Source organism: Somniosus microcephalus, chromosome 4, assembly GCF_052327205.1.
Source record: "Somniosus microcephalus isolate GS21.2 chromosome 4, FLI_Smic_1.0, whole genome shotgun sequence".
NCBI classification, from domain to species: domain Eukaryota; kingdom Metazoa; phylum Chordata; class Chondrichthyes; order Squaliformes; family Somniosidae; genus Somniosus; species Somniosus microcephalus.
This window is the reverse complement of record NC_140990.1, coordinates 194,496,970-194,513,277: the sequence shown is the minus strand read 5'-3', so window position 1 is coordinate 194,513,277 and position 16,308 is coordinate 194,496,970. Positions and strand designations below refer to the sequence as shown.

Genomic DNA, 16,308 nt, shown 5'->3' with positions numbered 1-16,308 from the left:
GTAGCAGTTCTGTCACAATTGGTTGCACTTTTCTGGCCTATTAAGTTTCCAGCTGCTTCCTCTGATGCTTCTTGTGGTGTTCCTGCTGCGCTCCACTGGGATTTCCCTTCCTTGCAGTAGCAGCTTCCCTCTTGGTGGGAGCGATCTCGTCGAGTGTCCGCTTTGCATCTACCAGAATTCACATTCTGTTGCTGAGCCCAGAAAGTGCAGTGTTCGCAACACCAGGTCCACTGACGATACTGCCACATTTAGCTAACAGGATATTACCTGGGCTTGATGGGTTAATACCTGGTATTGACAGAGTCATTCGTGTCATGCTCACCAGCAGCATTTCCTGTCACCACTCTGCATGGGTATCAGTCCATTGCATGAAGCTGACTGTCAGTTTGTTGCCTCTCTTGGCTTGAGCTAACTGGGCTGGGAGATCAGTCTGATATCTTTGAACCCTACTGCGAGTGACACCTGTATTTGATTGCGTAAAGCTCCTATTTGCTTTCTTTCATATCAGGCCTACCGTCAAATTAAAAGAGGGGGGTGGAGGGAAGTCATCTGAGAGGAGAGGGCATTGACAACTTCTGAAGTCCACTTTGATGGACTGGTTGTGAAGCCTGATTGGGACAGTCTTGCTCCAGTTCACCAGCTGTACTTTGTATCTCTGTACTGCAGCTTGTGTGGATGTGTTGTTGAGGAGCACTATGGGCTATTCCCAATACCTCTACATCAGAGTTACAGTCCAGACACTAGTCCTGGTTTAGTCTCATCAGTAGAGTTGCTGAAGTGTCACGTCTTTAGTTATTTATCTATAAGAGGAGAAAGCATGAGGAAAAATACCTGTAAAAGCAGCGCAAGCTATTGTATTGTCTCCTGTTACTGCATATCTGTTAACACAGAGAATAAACCTATTCTGTAGGTTATAGCCTAACCCATATTCTGATAGATTTCAGAGAGTGGAAGAATGAAGACTAAGAGATTAGAGAGAAATATGTAAGTAAAACCAAACACATAACAGGAAGATCACTTTAAGACTGGAGTTACTGGGGCAGGGACAGCAAACATAAATAATAATAACAAAGAATATTGTTGCTAGCATCTGACATGCAGATAGCCCATTATAACTGTGCTGTAGTTGATGGCTCATTCTCTACATCTGGAGATCCTCAAGGCTCCCACTGGACCATTATACATATGAATGATCTTGTCCATATATCATCCCACCCTATCCACTGTTTTAATGACATTCAGGGGGAAAAATTGAGTGGCGCCCCTCTTGGGGCACTAACGTCGCCGGGGCGCTACTATTAGCGCCCCTCTGCCGTAAAATCAGTACTAGCGCCCCAAGCAGGAGGCGGGGCGTTACTGGAAGTGCTCCACCTCCTTCTTGGGGCGCTACTACTGAATGTCTTGGCATTACATGCAACAGCGCCACGCGCAGCGGCACGTAGCGCTGTCATTGCAGGCCTCCTCCCCTGATTAAAGGGGAGGGACCCAGCGCTGCTCACACTGGGGCCCTGCTGGACCACCAGGGAGCAGGGTCCTGTGAAAACAGCCCGGCACTCAAGACTTTACACCCTTAGACTTTACATTCATCACTTTGATTCAGATTATACATGCTCAAAATACACAATTTTCATCCACTTGCAATGTCACTACACCTTGATCTCCTCCATGCTTTTTAATGGCCAATCAAGCACTTTAAATTCATCCAGCTGGAGACTGATGGAACCTCCAGGAAATGGCTCCTTCACTTCACATCAGGGACATTCCCAGTCCAAAGGAATTCAAACTCAAGGGCCCTTGACTACAAGTCACGACTGTGAGAAAGGTCAGCAGAATCTTCATTAACTCTGTTTTTCTAGCTGTTAATCCTTTTGACGGCAAAAGGGAAGAGAAAAGATAATCACATTTCTACACCCAAAGTTCATAGGGCTAGAAATTCATTATAGCCAAGAACTGGGCAGTGTTTAGGTTAAAAATGGTTAAGTAGCGCCAGTTGAAGATCGTCTAGGCTGCATGCAAAATTTGTCTTCACTCCTCATTAAAATGATTGTAGTCATGATTCTCATCTCAAAACCCAAACTCATTGGCATTACACTGAAAAGATTGACCAATATCGGGTCTAAACACAAGTAATGATTGCCACAGGCTTTTTTCACTACTTAAAGTGGAGGTCCATTGATGCTGCAGCACCTCATTCTCTGCATTGTTGGGTGTGCAGCTGCCTCAACAACCATAAGAAGAAGGACAAGGAAAAGGAACACTTATTTACAAATCCTGATGGCAGATTGCCGCCCCAGGGAGTGAGCCTGGAGGTATACTGATGAAGCTTTGGAGGCATTGGTTTTAGCAGTGGAGAGAAGGCGGGCGGTCATGTACCCACCAACTGGCAGGAGGTCCTCGCCACAAGTCTGCCGGACTATGTGGAGGGAGGTGGCACACCATGTCTCGGGCAGCACTGTGGTCTCCAGGACCTACGCCCAGTGCAGGAAGAAGTTTAATGACTTCACAAGGGTGGTCAGGGTGAGTGAAGGCTTTAACAAATCCTACATACCAACATCTGTACCATAAGCTTCACACACAGCTCAATGCTCCACATCCCCAGTACTCACCCACCAACAATCTCTACCTAGCAACACTCACACCCACATCTCACACCTTGCACACAATGACAGCTATTCAATTATGGCAGGCACAAGGGTCATTAGTTATTAGAATTCATATGTGTGATATGTTTATAGGTGTGTTTGGAATACTTTGCAGTCTCTCTCATTTCACCTTTTTGCCCAGGAGGACGCTGTGATACACCATGAGACAGAGATTGTATGATGGGGATGTGATGAGCTACGGGGATCTGGGGTTTCATTCATGTGAATCGAGGCCTGATGAGCCGGTCCTGGACAGCCCGTCTGGAAGGTCGCTTGTCTTGCTGCCTCCACCCTCCCTCCTGTTCCTCTTCCCCTTGTGATCCTCCTCCTCCTCCTCCTCCTCCTCCTCATCATCATCATCATCTTCCTCCTCCTCATCATCATCTTCCTCCTCATCCTCTTGCTCTCGTTCTCCTGAGGTAATCCTGCAATCCCGCAGCCCCCGTGACTGTGAGGAAGTGTTGTGAGCAGAAGCCTTTAACAAATAATGAGTGACTTCTGCACTTGAATCAACACTCCCTGTCACCAAAAGAACTTGAAATAACTAAAGAGAGCTGTTTCAGTTGCAGGAAGTAGCAAACAGACACTGAAACTGCTGAAGCATGTTAGTTGGGGCTGATTGGGGATGGTGCCTTTAAATATTGCTGCTGCAGCCTGCTTCCTGCTGGTAGACGCCAGCTCTCACTGTCGTTGTTTTGCGCTGCTGCTAAGGTAAGTGGCTATAAAGAGGTTGGGAGATCGCACGTCCAGTGACCGTTGCACACTCACCGAATTCACGAGCTCCATGATGGCAAGGTCCCTGGCAATCGAGTTTACCAGCAGCACTACCGGCAATATGGTGTGCGGAGTGGAACCGGCATCAGATGTCATCGGCGTTTTACCGCCATCTTGTGGTGCTAATGTGTGGTGCAAACCACATGAATTTCTAGCCCAACTGTGGGCTGGATATCCCTCTTTTTCCTGTAATTGAGATAATTTACCAGCAGCGGTGGCGGTTTACCCTGGCACAAGGCCATTAACACCCACTGACAGTTAAATCTTATCCAATGTCAATATTAGTCCCCGAGAGTTTGTTTATTGAGCGTAAATCTCATGAATATTCCCACAAACCTGTGAATGTTTTCAGTGCCAGGCTCATGGTCCTGGGGCTTTGGAGGTTGGCGTTCCTGGTCAGTGACCATTTGATGCACTCAATCTCAACATTTACCTGGACAACAACAGTCACAGCACTTGGAAAGCAATTAATTCTGTCAAGCACTTTGAGATGCTTTGATGTCATGAGATGCTGAAGAAATGTAATTGTCATTAAATATTACACTTGTGGCACTTCCCAGGATTGAAAACGACATCCATCATCACAGTTTATTTTTCAGCGACATTATCCATCTTTTTCTGAAAACCCTGAGCTACTTTCCGCAACGTTACACTCTAACATGACTTTCCTGGTCAGTGACCATTTGATGCTCTCAATCTCAACATTTAACTGCACTTCCCGAAGTGAAAATGATGTCCACCTTCATATCATTCCCTCTGTTATGTCATTTCATCCTGTTCTGAAAATCATGGGGTCTGTTTTAGCTGCTTCCCTTATCCCAACACTGTGGCAGCAGAGTGCCCACATGTGCTGGTCCCATCTGGGCCCGGGAGAGCTGCGACCTCCTTTCCCACACTCAAGGGTACCTCAGCAAAGGCCCACCCCAGGTATGCCTCACCGTCAGCAGAAGGGCAGGACATTTCTGCACAGCTGTGAATCAGGCCTCCAACATCAGCACTTTCTGGCCACTGATGGACATTCGCACCATTTGGAGGCCCCAGAGCAAAGATTCCCTGATGAAGAGGTGGAGTGCCTCACTGTGCAGCTCGAGGGAGCAAGGATACCTCAGAGCAAGTAGTGTGGCATCTACAAGAGCCATTCAGCTGATCTTGTCAGTGGAACCTAATGCCCAAGTGAGAAAGAAAGAATTTGCATTTATATAGCACCTTTCATGACCTCAAGACCTCAGAGCCCTTTACACTCAATGAAGTAATTTTGAAGTGTAGCCCCTGCTTGTGACGGGGTTGGGGAGCCACGGGGCCGTGTTCACACGGGACCGTGCTCTCCAGGTAATGTAGGTTCTGGACCCAAGTGCAGAAACGAGGCGCGAGGCAAATATACAGTACTTTGTTTGAACTTTACTAGATTCACACATAACTAGATTAACACAAAGAACACAGCAATATACATAAGAACTAGAGACAAGTTACAAAACGACACTAAGCTTGAGACAAGCTACCACAAGGGCAACCGGCTTACCAAGACAAGACTCGAGACAAGCTACCACAGGGGTAGGCCACACATAACTAGATTCGCACAAGGAACACAACAAGCATACATAAGAACTAGAGACAAGTTACAAAACGGTCAAGATAGGAACTCAGGACAGCTTCCATGAGGACAACCCACCTGTCCATACTGAGCTTGAGACAAGCTACCACAAGGGCAACCGACTTGCCGAGACAAGACTCGAGACAAGCTACCACAGGGGTAATCAGCTTATCAATACAAAGCTCAGGACAAGCTCCAACATGGCAACATGCTAGTCCAGCCCAGCACCTTATCAAGACTAAGAGACCAAGGACACAAAGTTAGTTACATCTTAAATACAAAGCTCGAGAATACATCTTAAATACAAAGCTCGAGAATACATCTTAAATACAAAGCTCGAGAATACATATTAAATACAAAGCTCGAGAGAACTATGGCAACCAACTAGTTAAAGCCAGGAGCCACAGAGCAAGGGCTAGTCCCCCCGGTTACCCGGCTAGGACTGAGCAAGGAGTGAAACAACCATAGAACTTATATACCAAGAAAACCAGGTGAAACCCATGAACAGCTAACAGGCCATTAAGAATTAACACAGGAGACTAGAAACAATTAACAAAGACTAGGAACAATTAACAAAGGGCTAGAAACAAGTAAAGGTGCCATCTAGAGGTTACAGAAAGAACCGACTGGCACCCTCACACTGCTGTAGTGTAGGAAATGCAGCAGCCAATTTGTGCAGAGCAAGATCTCACAAACAGCCACAAGACATAACCCTGTTTTTCAATGATAATGGTTGAAGGATAAATATTGGCCAGGACACCAGGAGGAACTGCCCTTCCCTTCTTCAAAAATTCCATGGGATCTTTTACATCCACCTGAGAGGGCAGATGGTCCTGCGGTTTAATGTCTCATCCAGAAGACAGCATCTCCGACAGTGCAGCACGCCCTCAGTTCTGCACTGAGGTGTCAGCCTAGATTATATGCTCAAGTCTCTGGAGTGGAGCTCAAACCCACAATCTTCTGGCGAGAGTGGTACCATTAAGCCATGGCTAACAGCCACATAAAAACTTTGCTTTTCAAGGCTACCTTTCCTCTTTCCCTTTGTTCTTTAATAAATAAATATTGTCTGCACACCCTCAGCCGTCCTCTCACTCTGGCAGACAGCCCACCATTCTGCAATGTACGTGTTACTCACTGGGCAACGTGAGTGAAACCGAACAGAAAGGCTGCAAATACAAAACAGACATGTTTACATTTCTTACAAATATTCTTTCTATTCACAGCCTGCTTTGCCCTCTTTGTAGTGTCAATTTGTATGTGTTCAAGTGCTTCTATGAAGCACCTTCTCCATGCCTGGAATCTGTAAGGTAGCTGGTCATTGAGTTTCTGTGAGGGACTTTCGGGGATTTGGGTGGTTCAGGGCCTATGTCACCATGGGCACCAGATGGCCCTGCCTCACGCTACTGCAGTTCCACATTATTGGTGGTAACCTTGCCCTGGCTACTTTCTGCCAGAAGGAAATCCATTGAAGTTGGGGCTAGAATGGTGTGGATAAGGCACCATCGTAAAACAGAACCCACTCATCCTCTGCCACTTCAATCCTGCTCCTAATGGTGGAGTCAGTAGCGAATCGGCAGCCTGTTTTACACCTCAACCCATTTTTTGTTCCATTGACTTCAATTGCAAAGGAAAGCTGGCGAGTTTTAAATCAAGTCAATAAAGTCTAACAATTACCCATGATATAAGCAAGAGTACATCAAGGGACGTGCAGAAGCAGTTCAGTGGTTTGATTTAATTATATTCCATACTTTTCCCTGCTGTGCTTCTGCCTGTGTCTACACAAATGGTGAAATACTAGGTAGTTAGGGGAATAAGACCAAGAAACACAGGCAAAACACCCAGGAATAGGATGAGAATAATCAGCCTGGGAGCTCTGACATCTGCCATCAGCATTTTCATTGGAAAGTGTCCTGTATATTATACTTATCTGCAGTACAAATGTAATTTCAACACAATTCCTGAGCCAGGAGAGGTGGTTTGTATTCCCTTGAGTTTAGGAGGTTGAGGGATGATCTGATTGAGATGTTTAAAATGTTAAACAGATTTGTTAGGGTAGATACAGAGAAACTATTTCCTCTGGTGGGAAAATTTAGAGAAAGGGTCATAATCTTAAAATTAGAGCCAAGCCATTCAGGAACAAAGTCAGGAAGCACTTTCTCAGACAAAGGAAATTTGAAATCTGGAACTCTCTCCCTCAAAAGGTTGTGGATGCAGGGACAATTGGAGCTTTCAAGATGGAGGTCAATAGATTTCTGTTGGTAAGGGTATCAAGGATTATGGAGCAAAGGAGGGAAAATGGAGTTGTTGTGCAGATCAGCCATGAACTAATTGAATGACGGAGCAGGCTCGAGGTGCTAAAGGGCCGACTCCTGTTCCTAATGTTTTGATGTTCCTACAGAACCCATTCCACCTTGTAATGCTGCGGAGAGTGCAGCCCCCAAACCTCGCCTGTTGCCCCGTCTTGATGCCGCTCTCTAAATGATTCTCCGGATCCCATTCTTGGTTATTAGACCTGCCTTCAGAATCTTCAGCTCTTCAGACATTATCTGCATCAGCTGAAACTTTGCTTCAAGCAGCTCAATAACCTTCAACTTGAAGATTAAACATCAGCAGCAGTCTCAACATAATGAGAGATTCGAATCTTCCAACTTTTATAACGTTTCTTATTTTAATGCGCATTTACAGTCTCATGATGTTCATTAAATTATTGATCAAGTATGGTGAATATTTTTGTGCACAGTTTGACACCAGTTTCGCGGCGGGATTTTTTCCTTTCCTGAACTAATATTTATCTTCTCCCCATGTTTCTACATTTCTCACTTTTCCTCTCTCCTCCCCCTCCCACACAAAATCTGAGGCCTACACACAGCTCAGGAGGCAGGAAACCTAACCACAGATTTCTGCATCACTGTCAATAATCCCCAGTCCAAAACAAATCCCGCGTGCAGCTCCTACACTTGTGGAGCTGAATGGCCTCCGTTGTCAGGAATACGTTGCAGTGAAGGCCTGGCAACTGCTGTGATTTTTTTTGCAATGGTATATTTTGGGGCGCTGCTCAGGATTTAGATGCTGCTATAATCTATACTCAGAGGGATTTATAGTTACCCTGAGTGGTCATTGGATGTGTGGTGGGCGGTGTATGGTTTGAATATCGCCTGCACAATGCCATTGTTGTGATGCCTGAGGCATTTTGAGGGCCAGACCTCATTTACATGCTGTTTCAAATCTTACCGTTTCCCGCGCGGCCGCCAGAGCTCCCTTTCTGGACCACTGTTTAGCCTACTCAATGCCTGGTACCAATGGGCGGAGTGCGCACTGCACAGGCCCGACCCACTGGAACCTAAAATTTGCACTGGGGTACTATGTTCTTAGCACATTGGAATGAGGCTCCTGTCTGAAACAGGTGTACGTTTGGGCCAAGCAGAGGTCCCTGGAAAATGACGGTGTGTGCGATTGGAGCAGGAATGGGCCAGTAATTATAGCACTGGAATGTTTTGGCCACTACCACCCCATTCCCACTGGCGGAGTGCGTTGAAGTTGACCTGGTAAACTGTACAGGTTTGAGCAGAAGTGCAGTCTGTGAACTAAAGGCACACAAAGTGAGGACCCAACTCACCTCCACTGTGGCCGCTGGACGAAGCTGACCAGGGGATCGGGGATTCATCCTCTGACCGCTAACTGTGAGGTAATATCGAGCACGGAGACATGTGCATATCAGGGGTTTACCACACCACTGATTGTTTTGGCATGAGGTGATTCTGACAGAATGAAACATTCCGATATGACTTTCTCAGGGACCATGCTGGGGTTTTACAGTTTGGTGTTAGCCAGTCACAGGGTGAGTGTTTAGGCTCCTGTGAGGTAATTTTGCTTGCAATCCTTTTGAAACGTTAATCTATACATTGTAGACTGAGATAGCAGCAAACTGCGATACAGGATGGTGTTTTCCTGTATGTGACAGGGAACTGGGAAATGCATCCCACAGAACCACAAAAGGACTTGGGCACAGATAGAGAGACCATCAGTTCCTCTGACGTAGAGGAAAGCTGGCCCACAAAACCACCATGGAATCAGGCACTGTGAACACACGGCCCCCAGAGTACCACAGAAAAGTGACACCCACACAAGGCACTGTGGAGCACCTCAATGCCCAGTGCTTCCCAGAAATACTCAACTGTGTAAGATCTTCAGTCTGTGTCAATAAGTGAACTTAGATTTACCAAACGCTACATTTTAGAAACATAGAAACATAGAAGATAGGAGCAGGAGTAGGCCATTCGGCCCCTCGAGCCTGCTCCGCCATTCAATGAGATCATGGCTGATCAACCAAACTCAGTACACTGTCCCTGCCTTCTCCCCATATCCCTTGATCCCTTTAGCCTTAAGAAATATATCTAACTCCTTCTTGAATATATTTAATGAATTGGCCTCAACTGCCTTCCGTGGTAGAGAATCCCACAGGTTCACCACTCTCTGGGGGAAGAAATTCCTCCTCATCTCTGTCCTAAATGGCTTACCCCTTATCATTAGACTGTGACCCCTGGTTCTGGACTCCCCCCCCATCGGGAACATCCTTACTGTATCTAGTCTTTCTAGTCCTGTTAGAATTTTATAAGTTTCAATGAGATCCCCTCTCGAGGATTAAAATGTATGGATTAATATTTGTCTGAAAACTATTCTGATTGGAAATTCTATGTTGTGTTATTTAATGCGTAATGTACCACAACCCAAGTAAGTGTGCACGCTTCAATAAAACTTTGAATTAAGCTTTGCCAATGGTTAGTGGGTAAAGCCACCTGTCTGTGTAGGGCTACAGTTGCACAAGACAATAGTTGGGACACAGTTTTAGACGCAATCTTTATTAAAAGGATATTAAAGCCTTGAGATCGTACTGCAGATTCACCAGGATGATGCCAGGGATGTAAAACAATATTGATGATGGGAGACTTAAGATAGTGGGACTATTTACACTTGAGCAGAGAAGGCTAAATGAAGATTGAATCAGGAGTTTTTTTTAAATAGGAAGGATTTTGACAGAGCGAATTTGGAAAGACTATTTCCTCTGGAGGAAGATCTCTTGGCACCAGGGAAGAGCAAAATCAGGCTCAACGGTGATGCCTTATGCAGTCCAATAGCCTTCCTTGAGCCACTGCCCAGGCCCATAAATGAAGAACAACCAACTGGGTCAGTTACTGCAGGTCCAGGACTTCCCATGCAAATATATCGCAGCAAGTGTCAGCAGCTTCTGCAGATGAGAGACAAATGGGGGAAAATGTGGGATGACATTGTGATTTAAATAAAAAGCCTGTACTGCACAGGGCACAGATTCTGAATTACCCTGAATACAACATGCCAGTGAATGCAGCAGGGCTTCTGGGGGTAATGTTTGGTGCAGGAAGTGTCCCAAATAATTACAGCGTCCAATAAACAGATCAATCCAGGAGTTAACTCCAGTGGACTGAGTGTGACTTTGTACAGATTACAGATGACCATTTCCTCTCCTCTGTCAGTTCATTATTTCAGCAAACAAAATCTGATTTCACACTTTTGCCACGATGACGATATATGGATGAAGCTCTGCCCATATTACAGCCCACTTGTCAGCAGATTTCCGTGCCCAGGATCACCAAACTGAGCAAATCTGAGTCAGTGTTTGAATGTGGTGGAGGTGCAGTATATAAAGACTGAACACTGCAAGGGAAAGGCAGAGCAAGAGAGAGAAGCAGCTCCTTTACTCTTAGAAACCAGCCAGCTGATCAACAAGAGGCAGAATGAAATCCTTTCTCCTCACCATTGCTGCAGTGCAGATCCTCCACTGCTCAGGTACGTACTGGAGAGAGCGGCACCTCATAAAGTAACCAGTTATTGGGAATGAGCTTCAGACAGCGATGTTTTACCAATGTTTCCAAAGAATTCACTGAAGAATGCTGGAGTGTTTTGTACAACTTTCCTTTTCTCTCTGCAGGAGTCCCAAGCCCTAAGGATGCTCTGAGAGAGTCAGTTCTAAAGCTGAACGAAATCACCGAGACCACCAATCTCTGTGGTATAACCAGGAGAAGAGTGAAGGATGTAAGTGTGTCCGGGTCTAAGTGTGTTTCACTGTCTAAAGTCCCTGTTGGTTGATGATTCTGACTGTCCCAGTGGAGGCATCTGTTGAAAATAAAGAGCTGTGTTGTTCTGAGCTTTATCCGACCAGAGTAAGAACACTAGGTACGGTAACACACTAATGATCTGTTTCCTTTCATTAGATTTATCGCACAGGCAAATTATCGTACAACGTGGATTTAACATTCTCGGTGAAAGAAACCGTCTGCTCCAAGAATTCTGGACTGGAATTTGATGATCCCAGCTGTCACTTTCGCCCCAAAAAGACCGCAGTGAGTCCTGAGTTATATTGTAGCATCAAAATCCCCATGTGTACTGAGTTATATCATAGAAAGTGCCGTGAGTACTGAGTTATATCATAGAAAGGGCCATGAGTACTGAGTTATATCATAGAAAGGACCGTGTGCAATGAGTTATATCGTAGAAAGGGCCGTGAGAGCTGAGTTATATCATAGAAAGGGCCGTGAGAGCTGAGTTATGTCAGAAAAGCCCCCTCTGTCATTGCTGATCTTGTTGTCATATAATAATATTAATAAATTCTGTGTTTTATTTTAACAGAAAAAAGGCTTTTGCAAAAGCCGTGTTGAATATTTTGCTGGTAAGGTCGTTGACATTGATGTGGAGTGTCGAGGTTTGAAGACATTTGACAGCAACAGTGAATCATTAGAGTCAAGTGAAGACAGTATTGAGGTAACCTCACAATTATACAAATCAAGGCAATGGGCTTTCTGGACTTTGGGTTAGGATTTTCTCCCCTGTCGGACTTAATGTTGTTTCTTTTGTATCTTCAATCTCTACCCTTGTAGGACAGTGTGAAGTAGTGGAAGTGAAATCAGAGTTGCACCTGACTGTTTCATTAGCAGTAAATTTGTATGGAAATATTATGGCCTAGAAATTCGGTGGGCTGCGCCACCAGTTAGAGCCTAAACAGGGCACTCAGTGGCTTTAGCGCCACTGGCCACACCTCCCGCGATATTTAGCTGGGACACTAATGGCGGCGTTAGCCTGTTGCACTGCGCCGCCACCGATGACGTCATCGGTGTGCACAGCGCCCCGCTACCGCCCCGATCTCGATATTCGGTAGCGCCCGCCTCTGTAGCGCCGTTCGCAAATCGCGCCCGGTTCACGGGGCCTACCTGTGGTGGCAGTGGCGCAAATTAAGGTGGAGGTGCGGGGCGGCCGTTTTTTTCAGCGGCCGCCTGCCAGCACCTCCGTCCCCGGCCTCCTGATCTACCCCCATGGCAGTGCCGGCTGTTTTCCAAGAGCCTGGCACTTCTCCTCAGTGCTGGGCTCTTTTGCCAGCACTTGCGATCTCCGATCACGCTGGTGCAGGCCCCTCCCCCTTAAGAATGGGAGGAAGGCCTGCAGTGCCGCAGCGCGCCGTGTCACAGCGTGTGGCGCTGCGGCACGTTGCGCTGCGATATTCAGTTTCAGTGCCCTAAGAGGGACATGGAGCGCCTCGAGCCTCGCCCTGTGTCCCTCTTGGGGCGTTCAAGCTGAATTTCCGGCGGTCGCAACTGCCCCGATCGCTGCGCTAATTCTGGCGCCCAGGCGAGCTTGGCGCCCCGTTTGCGGCTCCACCGAATTTCTTCCCCATCTTCTAACTGTTATTGAAGAAAATAATTGCTCTTTGTTTTCAGGGTTCACACAATAGAGTCCATTTTATCACTTTAGTACTTTAACCATTGGCCCAACTGTACCAGTGCTGCATTCATTATTGGTGAATCATAGAATAGCCAGATGTTTGGTGAGGCTTTCACCACCCAACACTGAGCCACTGCATCTCATCCCTGAAATTTACAGAGTTAACCTTTCTTCATTTCTCATTTAATATCATTGAGATCTTTCATTTTGGGATGATGCTAAAACTAATTATTTACAAAACATTTCATCCACCTTCGCACTAAACATATAAATATTAATATTTTAAATCAGGTGAAAATCAGAAGAACCCCCCCTCGAGGAGTCTACAAACGTAAGTATAAACCAAGAGTTTTTGCCAGACAATTATTAACAACAATAAACTATTGACACCTGGAATTATCTGGTCAGAATGGAATCTGTGGCAGTCATGGACTTTTATTGAATTCACTGCCCATCCATAGACAATAGAGGAGGTGATACGAATACTTGAAACATGTGGAGTGTTCTCCACCCCTAGTCAAAGAGTTTTAAGTTGAACCTAAGTAGAGATGATTTTATTCTCCAGTGAAGATTGCATCAGAATCGATAAATATAATGGCATCATATGGATCGTTGTCTACATTTTCACCATCTACCAGACAGTGATTGCAGGTTCTTCTGGGTGGAGAGCACAATAGTGACTAAATGTTCAATAATCTCAGCCTTCATTAGTTTAACCATCAACCCCACAGCCCCACTGTACCAGGGCTGTATTGATTATTGCTGCACTGCAGAACATGAGATGTTTGTTGAGGATTTCTCCACTCCAACACTCAGCCATTGAATCTCAACACTAATATTGAAAGAGTTAACACTTCATCATTTTATTTATATATAATATCATTAAAATCTTTTGTTTTCAGATGATTCTAAAACATAAGAAATATCCAAAGTGTCTCATTGATTCCCTGTACTAAACAGATAAATATTAATATGTTAATACAGGTGTAAAGCAAGTCAAAAGATTGATCGCTTCAGGGGTCTTCAAACGTAAGTATAAACTGGGACTTTGTGCCAGATAATTGTCTTCTTGGTCATGATTATCAACAACAATAAAACACTGAACTCAGATTGAACTCAGTCCATCTGAAAATGACAATTCTGTTGATTCCGTTCACTACAGGAACACAATGATGATTCAAGAGCCCGACACTAACCATGAATGAAACTTCTGAAAGGCCGAGCTTGGTGTGAACACAAGAAGACCTCATTCAGATTAAAGAAGATGTGATCAATTGTACTTTACTTGTTCATATATAAGGGGGGACATGGTGTTCCTGACTGTAACTGGGAGATTCTATAGTTTGTAAACGTTCTGTCCTTTGCTGTGTATTGTTGTCTTGTATTCTGTGGATAAAATTAAAAATATAAAGAAAATATTTACTGATGTTCTTCCAAATGTTATTTCTCACTTCACTGATCAGATGGGAGTTCAGACAGACACAGCGCTCAAACCAGCATGTCATACACTTGTGACAAGTTTCCTCAGTCTACTGGTAGCTGCTGGTGAACTGGGACTATCATTGCTTTAAGACTGCTGTTGGGAGGTGGATAAGTGGTGCCAGACCAAAATAGTTAATTTTATCAATGTGAAGCTTTAAATCCTTGGACTGTATGACACTCAATTCTTTCACTAACTACTTGGTGAAATGATTTATTAAAGTGGAGCCCTGCACCTTGTGTGAAAGTGAACAGTGAATGTTGCTGAACTGTGTGTTATTGGAAATATGACTCCTGAAATTGGGAATAGTCTTGGGAAAGGCCACATCATAAGAGACCCCAGTGTCCTAGTCAGAGTAATAATTTGAAGGCTTGTTCCGCAAAAAGCATTCCTGTAACAATTGGCTACAGCATAAAGAAGTATTTCTGCCTTCATCTCTTCAGCGCTCTAGAAGGCCCTTGAAATCCAAACTGCTTCCTCTGGTGCTTCCTGCAGTGTTCCTGCTGCGCTCCACTGGGATTTTCCTTCCTTGCAGTAGCAGCTTCCCTCTTGGTGGCAGCGATCTCGCTGAGTAACCGCTTTGCATCTATCAGAATCCACATTATGTAGCTGTGCCCAGAAAGTGCAGTGTTCGCAACACCAGGTCCACTGACCATACTGCCACATTTAGCTAACAGGACATTACCTGGGCTTGATGAGTTAATACCTGGTATTTACTATTATGTCCGTGTATAATTGAGACACGGACTGCAGGAGTTGATTATAACAAGTGTAAGATTCGAAATTTTCAGTAATTAATCACGCAAGAAAATAGGGTTAATAAGACAGTTTATTGACCAAAAGAAGCTTGTACAGAAAAACCTTTGATAAAAGGGCATACAAAATGGCCGCCGGACCTCGTGATCAGTTTCTGGGACCATTTGATTTCTGTTACTGCAAGCCAGACAGGCTTGTGGATTGAGGACAGTAAGCCCGCGAAAGCCAGTATCGGGAACTGAAACTCATGGAACTGAGCATACATACTAATTAGATTCTAAGTACAGGACAGTTTTGGGTAACAGGATGAGGCCCATCCAGAAATGGGCGGACAATTGAATGAACACTTAAACCCATTTACTGTACAAAGGAAAACCGTTTAACAGCCATCAAGGGCAATCTCCAGACCGATCAATATACGAACCGAGTTACGGTGACAAAGAAAAAGACATTATCGGCCCAGGAAGGCTAGTTAAGCTATCACCGGCTCCCGTTACAAAGACAAAGCGCCCCTGCAGAGATTTCTGCCCGCCAGAAATATTACAAAGACTGGACTATGATTTGGCGGGAGATAAGGCTGTCCCAAAAAGGAATAACTGTGGATTGAAAGGTCCATCAGGGCGCTTCGCTTCAGATCCACGCTTCGGGAACACGATTCAGTAGTTACGATTCGATTCAGGACGACTCTTCTTTTTGAGAACGCTTCGGGATGGACTCTTCGGCCAAACAAGGCTCGGCCACGACGGGAAGACGAAGGAGGGTGGCCCGGGTACCTATGTCGGGAGATCATCGACGACCCAGGCCGAAGAAGAAGACACCCTCAGAAGGACATTATGATGGCATAAAGAAAGCTTTTTGGGACCAGCGTCCCGCCCCGAGGAAGATCATCGGGAGATCGACGACCCAGGCCAGAGAAGAAGACACTCAGGGCCCAGCACTCCAGTGTCTCAACATCACATCGGTAATGGATTCACCCGTGGCGAGCACTCATCAAGGCTGTATCTGCTGCTTCATCGCATAAGAAAAACAAACTGCGCCAGAAGTTTCCAAATCCACGTGACAACGGAAAGCTGTGTCACAAGGCTGCGAACCCCCTTTTTGCGAATCTGAAAGTGGTGAGCATGATCCCGAGTTCCTCAAGTCGAAACTTAGTTTAGGCCTAGGGGAGGGGTTAAAGGGTAATCGTAATGTGTTTCCCCTTTTACGATGTGCTGTGTGTTTCCCATTTCCATAGAGTTAAGTTTATCGATATGTGCATGCTTGTAGTTACTTTAATCTGTGCTTATGACATGTATTATATAATGCTGCAAACTGTT

The 16,308-nt window shown here is 45.3% G+C and overlaps 1 protein-coding gene across 1 annotated transcript; it reads left to right on the top strand.

The window, feature by feature from the left end:
- The first annotated feature begins 10,638 nt into the window (after positions 1–10,638).
- Positions 10,639–14,151, top strand: LOC147120101 (secreted phosphoprotein 24-like). The gene is made up of 7 exons (XM_085983812.1): positions 10,639–10,830; positions 10,973–11,076; positions 11,256–11,384; positions 11,671–11,802; positions 13,048–13,087; positions 13,741–13,785; positions 13,919–14,151. The coding sequence occupies exons 1-7, from the start codon at positions 10,779–10,781 to the stop codon at positions 13,927–13,929; spliced, it is 513 nt and encodes a 170-aa protein (XP_085839938.1). The 5' UTR covers positions 10,639–10,778; the 3' UTR covers positions 13,930–14,151.
- Positions 14,152–16,308: the final 2,157 nt, after the last annotated feature.

Bases quoted from the DNA above. Each gene is read 5' to 3' on its own strand.
- LOC147120101 (XM_085983812.1), top strand. From the start codon at position 10,779: ATGAAATCCTTTCTCCTCACCATTGCTGCAGTGCAGATCCTCCACTGC. The intron at 11,077-11,255 runs GTAAGTGTGTCC...TCCTTTCATTAG, and splicing joins CCAGGAGAAGAGTGAAGGAT to ATTTATCGCACAGGCAAATT. The intron at 11,385-11,670 runs GTGAGTCCTGAG...TTATTTTAACAG, and splicing joins TTCGCCCCAAAAAGACCGCA to AAAAAAGGCTTTTGCAAAAG.